The 13,722-nt window shown below is 38.1% G+C and overlaps 1 protein-coding gene across 1 annotated transcript; it reads right to left on the bottom strand.

Annotated features, from left to right (window-relative positions):
- Positions 1 to 1,120: 1,120 nt before the first annotated feature.
- Positions 1,121 to 4,298, bottom strand: LOC110459848. The gene is made up of 2 exons (XM_021512306.1): positions 2,005 to 4,298; positions 1,121 to 1,965 (listed from the first exon to the last, which is right to left on the bottom strand). The coding sequence occupies exons 1-2, from the start codon at positions 2,234 to 2,236 to the stop codon at positions 1,121 to 1,123; spliced, it is 1,077 nt and encodes a 358-aa protein (XP_021367981.1). The 5' UTR covers positions 2,237 to 4,298.
- Between the last annotated feature and the right edge of the window lie 9,424 nt (positions 4,299 to 13,722).

The raw sequence follows: 13,722 nt of genomic DNA, 5'->3' as shown, positions 1-13,722 counted from the left end.
GGAGGTGGTCAGTATAATAGTGTGGTGCTGACCTATTGGGGAGTACAAGGGTCAGGTAACACCAATAGTATTATAATGTAAATTGTTTACCATGTTGCTAGGCATGTTGATTTCCTCTGTTTTGTATACACATAGATGGTGTTTTGTATACATGAACTCATTCACCCCTGAAAGAGTTCAAATGTGTCTTCAGGGGTGAATGAGTTGTGGATTGTCTCGTATGTACACAAGGATGGTTGGTAGGTCAGTTCTGTATTACTAAGGACATTCCTTTGAGAGAAAAAAACTTAACAGTTGTAGGTTTTCATCATCTTTTTATCACTGGGAGGTTGTTCTAGCTGCATTACAATTGAAAACATTTATTAGTTCAGACTTCTCTTTATCCTCGTTAATATTTTGTTTTTACAAACCCTATTCTGTATCAGTTAGATATAAATTAACAGTTTCTTTCCCTTCAGAACCCTATTTTGGACTAACACACCCCTATTACCACAGTGGACCCCATAAAGACTCATTCTGAACATTCTGTTTCATACAGAGACTTTTACATACAATATACTTATTCCCCACAGCTATTTCTAGATTCAGCTCTAGATACATGTACCAACTTCACCTCCCATCACTTTCTCACATGTTTTTTTAAAGAATGTCCATATCATTAGATGATTTGTTGTATATGTATTATAGCTATGATGTATGTTTTTGATAAAACTATGTTCTGTTTGTCATGAGCAGAGTTGGGAATTGTCTTATTATAACATTGTAATGCTGTAGAAAAGAGATTGTTCATAAGTGTTTGTTGTCATTCTGGATACATATTAAATCAGCACTTTGTGGTACATAAGGAAAACATTTGGGTTGGACTTCCCTGTACGTGGGGTACAGAAACATTTACGGTTGGACTTCCCTGTACGTGGGGTATGGAAACATTTGGGTTGGACTTCCCTGTACGTGGGATACGGAAACATTTAGGTTGGACTTCCCTGTAAGTGGGGTATGGAAACATTTGGGTTGGACTTCCCTGTACGTGGAGTATGGAAACATTTAGGTTGGACTTCCCTGTACGTGGGATACGGAAACATTTGGGTTGGACTTCCCTGTAAGTGGGGTATGGAAACATTTAGGTTGGACTTCCCTGTACGTGGGATACGGAAACATTTGGGTTGGACTTCCCTGTAAGTGGGGTATGGAAACATTTAGGTTGGACTTCCCTGTAAGTGGGGTATGGAAACATTTGGGTTGGACTTCCCTGTACGTGGGATACGGAAACATTTGGGTTGGACTTCCCTGTAAGTGGGGTATGGAAACATTTAGGTTCGACTTTACTGTAAGTGGGGTACGGAAACATTTGGGTTGGACTTCCCTGTAAGTGGGGTACGGAAAAATTTGGGTTGGACTTCCCTGTAAGTGGAGATATGGAAACATTTAGGTTGAATTTCCCTGTACGTGGGGTATGGAAACATTTGGGTTGTACTTCCCTGTAAGCGGGGATATGGAAACATTTGGGTTGGACTTCCCTGTAAGTGGGGTACAGAAACATTTGGGTTGGACTTCCCTGAAAGTGGGGTACGGAAACATTTGGGTTTGACTTCCCTGTAAGTGGGGTACGGAAACATTTGGGTTGGACTTCCCTGTATGTGGGGTATGAAAACATTTGGGTTGGACTTCCCGGTATGTGGGGTATGAAAACATTTGGGTTGGACTTCCCTGTAAGTGGAGATATGGAAACATTTAGGCTGAATTTCCCTGTACGTGGGGTATGGAAACATTTGGGTTGGACTTCTCTGTAAGCAGGGATATGGAAACATTTGGGTTGGACTTCCCTGTACGTGGGGTACAGAAACAATTGGGTTGGACTTCCCTGAAAGTGGGGTACGGAAACATTTGGGTTGGACTTCCGTGTATGTGAGGTACAGAAACATTTGGGTTGGACTTCCCTGTAAGCAGGGATATGGAAACATTTGGGTTGGACTTCCCTGTAAGCAGGGATATGGAAACTTTTGGGTTGGACTTCCCTGTACGTGGGGTACAGAAACATTTGGGTTAGACTTCCCTGTACGTGGGGTACGTACACTCCTGGTCTGGATTTCCCTGTGCGTGTGGTACGGGCACTCTTGGGTGGGATTTCCCTGTGTGTGGGATACAGACACTCTTGGGTTGGATTTCCCTGTGTGTGGGGTACAGACACTCTTGGGTTAGATTTCCCTGTGTGTGGGGTACAGACACTCTCAGACATGTGCAGAGAGACAGTTTGGTTAGAGTTTCTTTATGTAGGACAGATGCTTGGATTGGATTTTCCTGTGTACAAGCCAGGGAGACCATGTATATGATAGGAAAAGACACTGTGGTTGGATTTCCCTTTAGGGGGGTAAAAACTTGAATTAATTTCCATAGTATGTACTTACAAGGAAAAGAGGTGCTTTTAATGATCTTCTGTGTAGGTTTTTTTTTCTGTATTTGTAAGACAGGGAGACACATTGGGTAAGACTTCCTATATGTATGTCAAGAGACACTCGGGTTGGATTTCATTGAATGAAAACTGAAATAATGATTGTTGTAGTGATATTGAGAATCCACACAGGATAGTTTATACAGGAAATACCCTATCATTAATCCGGTTCATTAGTGAATACATTACATCATTGTACAAACCAGCATCCCTCCCCATTACAATATTGGATAGATTTTGCCCTTTGTTGGTGCTTTATAGCCATCATTATCATTACTAGGAGGATTTCTATTTAGGTATTCGTCATTAAATGAGACAAAAATCAGTCTACAACACTAGCTTTGACTTCATGCAGTATGCCTTACATACTTCCTCTAGATTTAATGTTATTTGATATTGCAAATTTTGTCTACTGTCAAATAATATAAATATGTTATTGGACTTTTCATTTTCTACATTAAGAGCAAATTTCAAAATAAGTACGTTAAACTGGACCTTATGTTTCTGAAAAGAGTAAGAGATAGAAATCGAGATCTTATTGTATTCTGAGTTCAGTGTGCTAAATTTCAAATCAGGTCACTAATTTTGATGTGGCCTTGACCTCTGACCTTGCTATTTTTTCACTCATGACCAAGGCCCAAATCACAGGTCTGGTACTACGTTTTACCCTATAATGTATACTCCTCAGCATACCTAGACCAACTGTTGGTGTCGAGTAAATACTTATTTGTTGGTTAATTCATACAATGCCATGATTCCAGTTTATTGATTGTATTTTGTCAGTATTTCCCAGTGTGAAGCTGCCAGCACCTCAATAGGACTATCAGTGACCTCCTAGACCAAGGCAGGACAGGTCAATTCACTGTAAATGTACATTCTGCAAACTTATTTTTAAAAGAAAACAAACAGTTGTGCCATGCAGAATTTGAATTTCATTTTTGTATCTCATAAGTATTATCAAATCTGTTACATATATAATATATATACAAACATTTTGTCCTTTTGCAAACAACTAAAATTCAAAGTGTATTTTCCCATACATATCTAAGTTGCAAACCAACTGTGAAATGGTGCTGCTTTTGAAGAAGGCTTACATTTTTGCATTTATATTTCCAGCAAAATATCAAGTTTTAGATGTGAGTTTTAAGAGAAAAGCAATATTAACCATGCTCTAACTACAGAACCAAAATGTTCAAACCTGGTTAGCTTTATTGTGCACAAAGTTTTCATTGAAGACTGTTCAATTTTAAAATGTCAAATTAACAAGTTAAATGGGTTTTTAATATTGAAATTCACAAATTAAACTACATATAAAGGGATTCAAAAAGTCTTTTTTGTTGAAACAGGAAATACTGTATTTGTTAAGATATAAAAGATTTGAGAATTTGAATTTGTCTCATAAAGCTAACATAGCAATGAACAATTTGGCCAAAATGTCCACATTTTCTATTTTTCATTGACATGATTGCCGTTATGGCAAACTTTGTAAATGTAATTTCCAATCCAGATTTAATTTTCAGTTCTATAATTAAGAGTATAAGATGTAACATTATTTATTGATAAGATAATTGCAGGTAATTAAATGTAACATGTTTTGTATATGAGGCACATCTGTAATGCTGTTTGAAACAGTTTTGAGGCATTTTTCATGTTCACCGTTGTATATAATACTTGAGAATAGTCTGCATATAAAAGAAGTATTGTTTAAAATAATGTATTGTTTGACTTTGATCTGTACATAAGTATCGAGTAGAGGACATGTGTATCTTGCACCGCAGATGTGTCAACATTTGATGAATAAAACAGTAATACTCTAATTCAGAAATTTTACTTTTAAAACTAAAAATACCCACTTTCAAAGCTCTTAATTATTGAGTGATCTAAATCATGTTACTATTCAGTTACTGTTGTATCTGTAGAAAAGATGAAAATGGGAAAAGATACAAAAAATATTATTAACATCTCGCACAAAAAACTAATCAGAAAATATTGATGTCTTCTATTATATTTATTTGCATGTGAATTCCTGTTATCATTGACCAATTATTTCAGTATCACATGAACTATTGTTATGGTAGGGGGCTATATAGGAATCACCCGGTCCATCTGTCTGTAACTTGTGATTTGACTAATTTCCCTAGAGTTATGGCCCTTGAAACTCTCTGTTCCAGAAACCATGTGAGTGGAATTTTGGTAATTTGGCACCGTGACAGAACATTGTATATAAAATGAGCATAATAATATAAAGAAATTTGTGATTCGACTAATTTCCCTGGAGTTATGGCCCTTGAAACTTTCATTTCTGTTAAAGAAACATTGTAGGCGCTAGCTGGGGGTTTATGTTTGTTAGCTCACTCAAAGTTTCTCTAGTTTATACATGACCTAAGACATACACATTGAGTGTAATACTAATTTATATCCTTGTGATTAAGTACAACAATGTCAGATTGCAAAATTAAGTGTCATGAAAGTACTGATAATCTACAGTGCATTACCATAAAATAATTATTTACAAAATTTAAATATCTACAGAACATTACAGAAACAAACTATAACAAATGTTAACACATACAAATAATCTGTGGTACATTACAGGAACAAACTATAACAATTGTTAACACATATAAATAATCTGTAATGTACTACAGATTATCTTTAATTGTTTACATTTGTTATAGTTGATTCTGTAATGTGCTACAGATTATCTTTAATTGTTTACATTTGTTATAGTTGATTCTATAATGTACTACAGATTATGTATATGTGTTTACATTTGTTACAGTTTGTTTCTGTAATGTACTACAGATTATCTTTAATTGTTTACATTTGTTATAGTTGATTCTGTAGTACATTACAGAAACAAACTATAACAAATGTAAACAATTAAAGATAATCTGTAGTACATTACAGAATCAACTATAACAAATGTAAACACATATAAATAATCTGTAGTACATTACAGAAACAAACTATAACAAATGTAAACACATATATATAATCTGTAGTACATTACAGAAACAACTATAACAAATGTAAACATATATAGATAATCTGTAGTACATTACAGAAACAATCTATAACAAATGTAAACACATATACATAATCTGTAGTACATTATAGAATCAACTATAACAAATTTTGTAGTACATTACAGAAACAAACTGTAACAAATGTAAACACATATAGATAATCTGTAGTACATTACAGAAACCACTATAACAAATGTAAACACATATAAATAATCTGTAGTACATTACAGAAACAACTATAACAAATGTAAACATATATAGATAATCTGTAGTACATTACAGAAACAAACTGTAACAAATGTAAACACATATACATAATCTGTAGTACATTACAGAATCAACTATAACACATTTTGTAGTTCATTACAGAAACAAACTCTAACAAATGTAAACACATATTGATAATCTGTAGTACATTACAGAAACAAACAAACAAATGTAAACACATATAGATAATCTGTAGTACATTACAGAAACAAACTATAACAAATGTAAACACATATACATAATCTGTAGTACATTACAGAAACAACTATAACAAATGTAAACACATATAGATAATTTGCAGTACATTACAGAAACAAACTATAATTGTGGTTTCGTTAGGTTTCCTTGACATCAATGATCCTTTGTGTCATGTATGACGTACAACAGCACATTAATGTTATGTCATTTCTTTATTGTGTTTTTGACATCAGATCTGACATTGTCACTGCCTGGCTGTGTGGAGGACATTATATAGGACTGGTGACTTTCATGTCATTCCAAACTGAACTGTTCTTAAAATTATAGATGAAAGGTTTAATGCTGAAACCAAACATAACACAATATCTGCATTTACCACAATATTGAAATATACCTGTCCAACATTGTGAATAACTCCCTTTATACGTTGCATCAGTTTTATCAACAGTTAAGAAACAGAAATCAGAATAAAATGGTAATTAAACCTACCCACCTAGCAATATATTTCATCCAGCACCACAGCTGGTTATTAAACTATTGCATCTGGCAACCTTCCTAATCCAGCAACACGCCTGGTAATGAAACTATCGCACATGGCAACCTTCCTAATCCAGCAACACGCCTGGTAATGAAACTATCGCACCTGGCAACCTTCCTAATCCAGCAACACGCCTGGTAATGAAACTATCGCACCTGGCAACCTTCCTAATCCAGCAACACGCCTGGTAATGAAACTATCGCACATGGCAACCTTCCTAATCCAGCAACACGCCTGGTAATGAAACTATCGCACCTGGCAACCTTCCTAATCCAGCAACACGCCTGGTAATGAAACTATAGCACCTGGCAACCTTCCTTGTCAAGTATGACGTCTAGTAATGAAACTATAGCACCTGGCAACCTTCCTTGTCAAGAATGACGTCTAGTAAGTAAACTATAGCACCTGGCAACCTTCCTTGTCAAGTATGACGTCTAGTATGGAAACTATATAGCACCTGGCAACCTTCCTAGTCAAGAACGACGCATGGTAATGAAACTATAGCACCTGGCAACCTTGCTTGTCAAGTATGACGTCTAGTAAGGACACTATAGCACCTGGCAACCTTCCTAGTCAAGTACGACGCCTAGTAATGAAACTATCGCACTTGGCAACCTTCCCAACCCAGCAACACGCCTGGTAATGAAACCATCGCACATGGCAACCTTCCTAATCCAGCAACACACCTGGTAATGAAACTATCGCACCTGGCAACCTTCCTAATCAAGCACGACGCCTGGTAATGAAACTATCGCACCTGGCAACCTTCCTTGTCAAGTATGACGTCTAGTAAGGAAACTATATAGCACCTGGCAACCTTCCTAGTCAAGTACGACGCATGGTAATGAAACTATAGCACCTGGCAACCTTCCTTGTCAAGTATGACGTCTAGTAAGGAAACTATAGCACCTGGCAACCTTCCTAGTCAAGTACGACGCCTAGTAATGAAACTATCGCACCTGGCAACCTTCATAATCCAGCAACACGCCTGGTAATGAAACTATCGCACCTGGCAACCTTCCTTGTCAAGTACGACGCCTAGTAATGAAACTATCGCACTTGGCATCCTTCCTAATCCAGCAACACGCCTGGTAATGAAACTATCGCACCTGGCAACCTTCCTAATCAAGCAACACGCCTGGTTATGAAACTATCGCACCTGGCAACCTTCCTTGTCAAGTACGACGCCTAGTAATGAAACTATCGCCCTTGGCAACCTTCCTAATCCAGCAACACGCCTGGTAATGAAACTATCGCACCTGGCAACCTTCCTTGTCAAGTATGACGTCTAGTAAGGAAACTATAGCACCTGGCAACCTTCCTATTCAAGATCGACGCATGGTAATGAAACTATAGCACCTGGCAACCTTCCTAGTCAAGTACGACACCTAGTAAGGAAACTATAGCACCTGGCAACTTTCCTCATCCAGCACGACGCATGGTAATGAAACTATGGCACCTGGCGACATTCTTATCCAACACGACACCTGGTAATAAAACTATGGCACCTGGCGATATTTCTTATCCAGCACGACACCTGGTAACGAAACTATTGCACCTGGTGGCATTTCTTATGCAGCACGACGCATGGTAATGAAACTATAGCACCTGGCAACTTTCCTCATCCAGCACGACACCTGGTAACGAAACTATTGCACCTGGTGGCATTTTTTATGCAGCACGACGCATGGTAATAAACTATAGCACATGGCAACCTTCCTAGTCAAGTACGACGCATGGTAATGAAACTATAGCACCTGGCAACTTTCCTCATCCAGCGCTGGATGAGGAAGGATGTCAGGTGCCATAGTGTTATTACCAAGCGTCGTGCTGGATGAGGAAAGATGTCAGGTGCCATAGTAGTATGATGTCTAGTAAGGAAACTATATAGCACCTGGCAACCTTCCTGGTCAAGTATGATGTCTAGTAAGGAAACTATATAGCACTTGGCAATCTTCCTAGTCAAGTCCGACGCATGGTAATGAAACTATCGCACCGGGCAACCTTCCTTGTCAAGTACGACGCCTAGTAATGAAACTATAGCACCTGGCAACCTTCCTTGTCAAGTATGACGTCTAGTAAGGAAACTATATAGCACCTGGCAATCTTCCTAGTCAAGTACGACGCATGGTAATGAAACTATCGCACCTGGCAACCTTCCTTGTCAAGTACGACGCCAAGTAATGAAACTATCGCACTTGGCAACCTTCCTAATCCAGCAACATGCCTGGTAATGAAACTATCGCACCTGGCAACCTTCCTAATCAAGCAACACGCCTGGTTATGAAACTATCGCACCTGGCAACCTTCCTTGTCAAGTATGACGTCTAGTAAGGAAACTATAGTACCTGGCAACCTTCCTAGTCAAGTACGATGCATGGTAATGGAACTATAGCACCTGGCAACCTTCCTAGTCAAGTACGACACCTAGTAAGGAAACTATAGCACCTGGCAACTTTCCTCATCCAGCACGACGCATGGTAATGAAACTATGGCACCTGGCGACATTCTTATCCAACACGACACCTGGTAATAAAACTATGGCACCTGGCGATATTTCTTATCCAGCACGACACCTGGTAATGAAACTATGGTACCTGGCGACATTTCTTATCCAGCACGACACCTGGTAACGAAACTATTGCACCTGGCGGCATTTCTTATGCAGCACGACGCATGGTAATGAAACCATAGCACCTGGCAACTTTCCTCATCCAGCACGACACCTGATAATAAAACTATGGCACCTGGCGACATTTCGTATGCAGCACGACGCATGGTAATGAAACTATAGCACATGGCAACCTTCCTAGTCAAGTACGACACCTAGTAAGGAAACTATAGCACCTGCCAACTTTCCTCATCCAGCACGACACCTGGTAATGAAACTATGGCACCTGGCGACATTTCTTATGCAGCACGACGCATGGTAATGAAACTATGACACCTGGTAAAGAAACTATGGCACATGGCGACATTTCTTATGCAGCACGACGCATTGTAATGAAACTATAGCACCTGGCAACTTTCCTCATCCAGCGCTGGATGAGGAAGGATGTCAGGTGCCATAGTGTTATTACCAAGCGTCGTGCTAGATGAGGAAAAATGTCAGTTGCCATGTGTTATTACCAAGCGTCGTGCCGGATGAGGAAGGATGTCAGGTGCCATAGCGTTATTACCAAGCGTCGTGCTGGATGAGGAAAGATGTCAGGTGCCATAGTGTTATTACCAATCGTCGTGCTGGATGAGGAGGTTGTCAAGTGACATAGTGTTATTACCAAGCGTCGTGCTGGATGAGGAGGTTGTCAAGTGACATCGTGTTATTATCAAGTTTTGTGCTGGATGAGGAAGGATGTCAGGTGCCATAGTGTTATTACCAAGCGTCGTGCTGGATGAGGAGGTTGTCAAGTGACATAGTGTTATTATCAAGCGTCGTGCTGGATGAGGAAAGATGTCAGGTGCCAAAGTGTTATTACCAAGCGTCGTGCTGGATGAGGAAATATGTCAGGTGCCATAGCGTTATTACCAAGCGTCGTGCTGGATGAGGAAGGATGTCAGGTGCCATAGTGTTATTACCAAACGTCGTGCTGGATGAGGAAAGATGTCAGGTGCCATAGTGTTATTACCAAGCGTCGTGCTGGATGAGGAAGGATGTCAGGTGACATGTGTAATCAGCAAGCGTCGTGCTGGATGAGGAGGGTTGTCAATTCAGCACGATGCTTGGTAATAAAACTATGGCACCTGGCATCCTTCCTCATCCAGCACGACGCTTGGTAATAACACTTTGGCACCTGACATCCTTCCTCATCCATCACGACAATGATGAAACATTTCCCCTTGCCGCATCTTTTACAAAAAAACTAAAATGTCTCACATGGTATCATGCTTTATGATTACATAAAAAAACTTGGCCTGTCTGACAATGATGGAAATAACTTGATGGCACTTCCTTGACGAAAACATACAATGTCACACAAGTTCCAATCATTATAAGCAACCCAAATAAAAATTCTCATCTGAAGCAATGCTTTATAAAAAAAGTGAATGCTTTGCATGGTTCAAAGTTTTATAAAACAAAACTCGTCCCAGGTGGCAATGTCAAATATAACAAAAACATGATATCACCAAAACGGCTAGGGGGTTGGTTGTATAGGGTTTAACATCTAAGGTCACTTAAGGACTTGACAAAACGACCAGACAAAATGCTTTACAATACAAACAAATCTTTTATCTGGCACCGTTATTTATAAAAACAGAAAAACTCATCTGACATAACGTTTTACAAACACAAGGTCAATATTGAAACTAGCTTACAAAGAGCAATTACGTATTGTTAATTACAATTATCGGTGCATAACGGAAACTAAATCAGATCTCGAATATCCCGTTATGTGAGGCCAAATCGTGAATAATCGGGCAAGTAATTTATCTTCTTTCATATACCAAGTATACATTCATTTTCATTTCAATAAGAGAGCAATGGATAAAAGTGGTAACAATTAGATCCAATGTTACATTAAAATGACAATATCCTTCCAGCAAATCAAAAACCAATTGTTGCAGACGAAGACGTTACTCGTATGGACATCGTTGTCTGTATTTTTATCTTAAAATCTTAGGGATGGTTACCTTAATGGGTATGATTTGTATTGAAAATAGGATACCTCGGGGAAAAGAATTGTTTTCTTCTAAAAAGTTATCAAGGGTCTGGTGCCTGCAATACCCTGCGACAGATATTCGACTCCAACACGCGGTAAACGTCCGAGGAAAGCTATATGCATTTCACGGACTAATGTAAGCTCGCAACATGGAAAGGCAAGAGATGAACAACACCAAACGCTTTCACACCATATTGCAAGACAAAACTCTACAAAAGGTCTTCCTAAAAACCGTTATTGACTTAAACAAATCTTTTCACGATAATGTGTGTTCAGAATATTTGAAGGCCTTGAGGACAGCCCTCCAGAAGCGGCAACGTATACTGGCGCTCTATCTCTCTCCCGTTATGGTATGCCTATTAAGACCATGCAACGTTCTACTCCAAATCCATATACTTATTTATCCTGTCATTGCTATCATCTCAAATATTAGGAGGAAAAAAACTTCAGCTAAGATTGTCAAGGTAGCGAACCCTATTAAAACTTTCAATTTTCCTAAAAGTTCGGTCTTCAGATCTTCCCCTTGCTCTTTGTATCCAGGGGCCTGTTCGTTTATGCGGAACAACCGATACGTCCGTTTTAAATGTAACAATTTCGGGTATATATGCAGGCCTTGCAAGGCTTGGTCAAGGCTTGACTGAAAGCAGCATCAGAATACCTTATTTCATAAACGAACAACTCTAGTCCAACCGTTTTGACAGCAATAAACGAAAACGGCCCAGTTGTATCAGTTGCTCGACAGTGTTGGTATCACATAAGTTGTCATTGGTCGATACCCTACACAGATATTGTAAACGAGGAACACAATCATTCTCACATTTTTCACTTCAGTAAACTTCCTGTTGGTTTGGATTCAGTTTTCGACAAAATATGCATCAAAGCTGAAGAACCTGTGAGCGAGCCCACAAAGATATAACCCCGCTCCCTCTTATTTAGGTGTTCAAACTGTGTTTGCAGAGGGTATACTTACTGAATCACATACCCCTTCCTTCATAAAACTGATACATCTGTGGTCTACTTTCACATACATTGGTATGTCAGCTTCGACGAACATTTTGATGTAGGATATTACTCATATTAATGAAATGTATTCCCTTGTTGGCGAATTCGACTTTGATACAATCCCGCGTTTCCGGAGAGTCATGACTATCTATACGAACAGGTATATATAGAGAGTCCGTATTTGTGCAACATCCATTGAATAGGACATTTTCACATGTGACAATTTTGCTGCATAACCTACTATCAAAAGAATGGACATGCATCATTACATCAAAAGATTTTACTGGATAACAGATATTCAAAAGAACAATCTTTCACCGAGTCAGATATAACTGACGTATTTAGACTCAACTGTAAATGTATAGAAACAAACACATTTAAGGATGTACACCTCTGAGAAGTAGAACATTTCCTGTATTAAACATTTTTGCTTATATGGATTTTTGGAAATGCAAAAAAAAACTATATGTCGATGTGTTCGTTTTTGTGCTCTGATCGGTCAAAGATACCAATTTAACACAACATGTGATTTTAGATGATTTTTTGGGTTTTGACCATTTGCAGAACAAATTCATACAATGCCTTCCAAGTGTGTTATCAGATATGTACGAATGTTTGTAGAATTGATGAAAAAATTATTTTCGTTTAAATTATGAAAGTAAAATTCTTAATCTTATTCTTTTAACTCAGAAAGCCGATTTTAGTTACCCCTAACCCCTATTTTTTTCTGCTATTAAACTTTTTTAATATTTAATGAATTAAAAGAAAATGTGTTTCTCTTTCTAAAACATCCACAAAAAATGGGGGTCGGTGTGCTTCTATTTTTGTCCCATTATCATTTGTGTTATTCTTTTACCTTTTTCGGGGTCAAAAATAAAAAGTGCTTCAGTTTCACTAAATGTGTATAAAAAATATCAATAGTGTATAATTTTCCAGTTTGTTGCATATTATTTTTATCATATTAAACATTATAAAGCTGTACAGCAAAATTGAACCTGCTACAATTAAAAATGGCGACACAATGACAACTTAAGTGATCAATTTAGTGTCAAAAAAGGTGGGGTTTTTTGCCTTTTTTGAAGCCCAAGAAATACACATTAATACACATTTTCAAAATGGCCGCCGAATTTGCATTTCTTTTAAATTCTTGTAAAAAAAAGTTCTCCAAACAACAGACATCTAGTTTGTTGACATATTTTTCTAATGATAATAAACTTGATCATAATTTGATAAATATTACAAAAAAGTGTTACACCAGATCAAAACGAGACTTGAACGTGATTGAAACCTCAGAGGAGTACATCAATAACTAATTTAGTGTGACCCTCGATTACAATGGTACCTTCGTTTAAAAGTAAACGGAAGTGTTTTTTAACATGCTCTATAACGAGATATTTTTGTCTGTCAACTGTATAACATGTAACGTTGGTGGTTTGAAGCTAGTATATCCTTTCGTTGGTGATTTGAAGCTAGTATATCCTTTCGTTGGTGGTTTGAAGCTAGTATATCCTTTCGTTGGTGGTTTGAAGCTAGTATATCCTTTCGTTGGTGGTTTGAAGCTAGTATATCCTTTCGTTGGTG

This window comes from Mizuhopecten yessoensis, unplaced genomic scaffold, assembly GCF_002113885.1.
Source record: "Mizuhopecten yessoensis strain PY_sf001 unplaced genomic scaffold, ASM211388v2 scaffold10237, whole genome shotgun sequence".
NCBI lineage: Eukaryota > Metazoa > Mollusca > Bivalvia > Pectinida > Pectinidae > Mizuhopecten > Mizuhopecten yessoensis.
This window is presented reverse-complemented; position numbering and strand designations above follow the sequence as displayed.

Coding starts and splice junctions, on each gene's coding strand:
- LOC110459848 (XM_021512306.1), bottom strand. CDS start 2,236: ATGTCTGAGAGTGTCTGTACCCCACACACAGGGAAATCTAACCCAAGA. Junction 1,966..2,004: donor CACGTACAGGGAAGTCCAAC/CCAAAAGTTTCC, acceptor GGGAAGTCCAAC/CCAAATGTTTCCATATCCCT.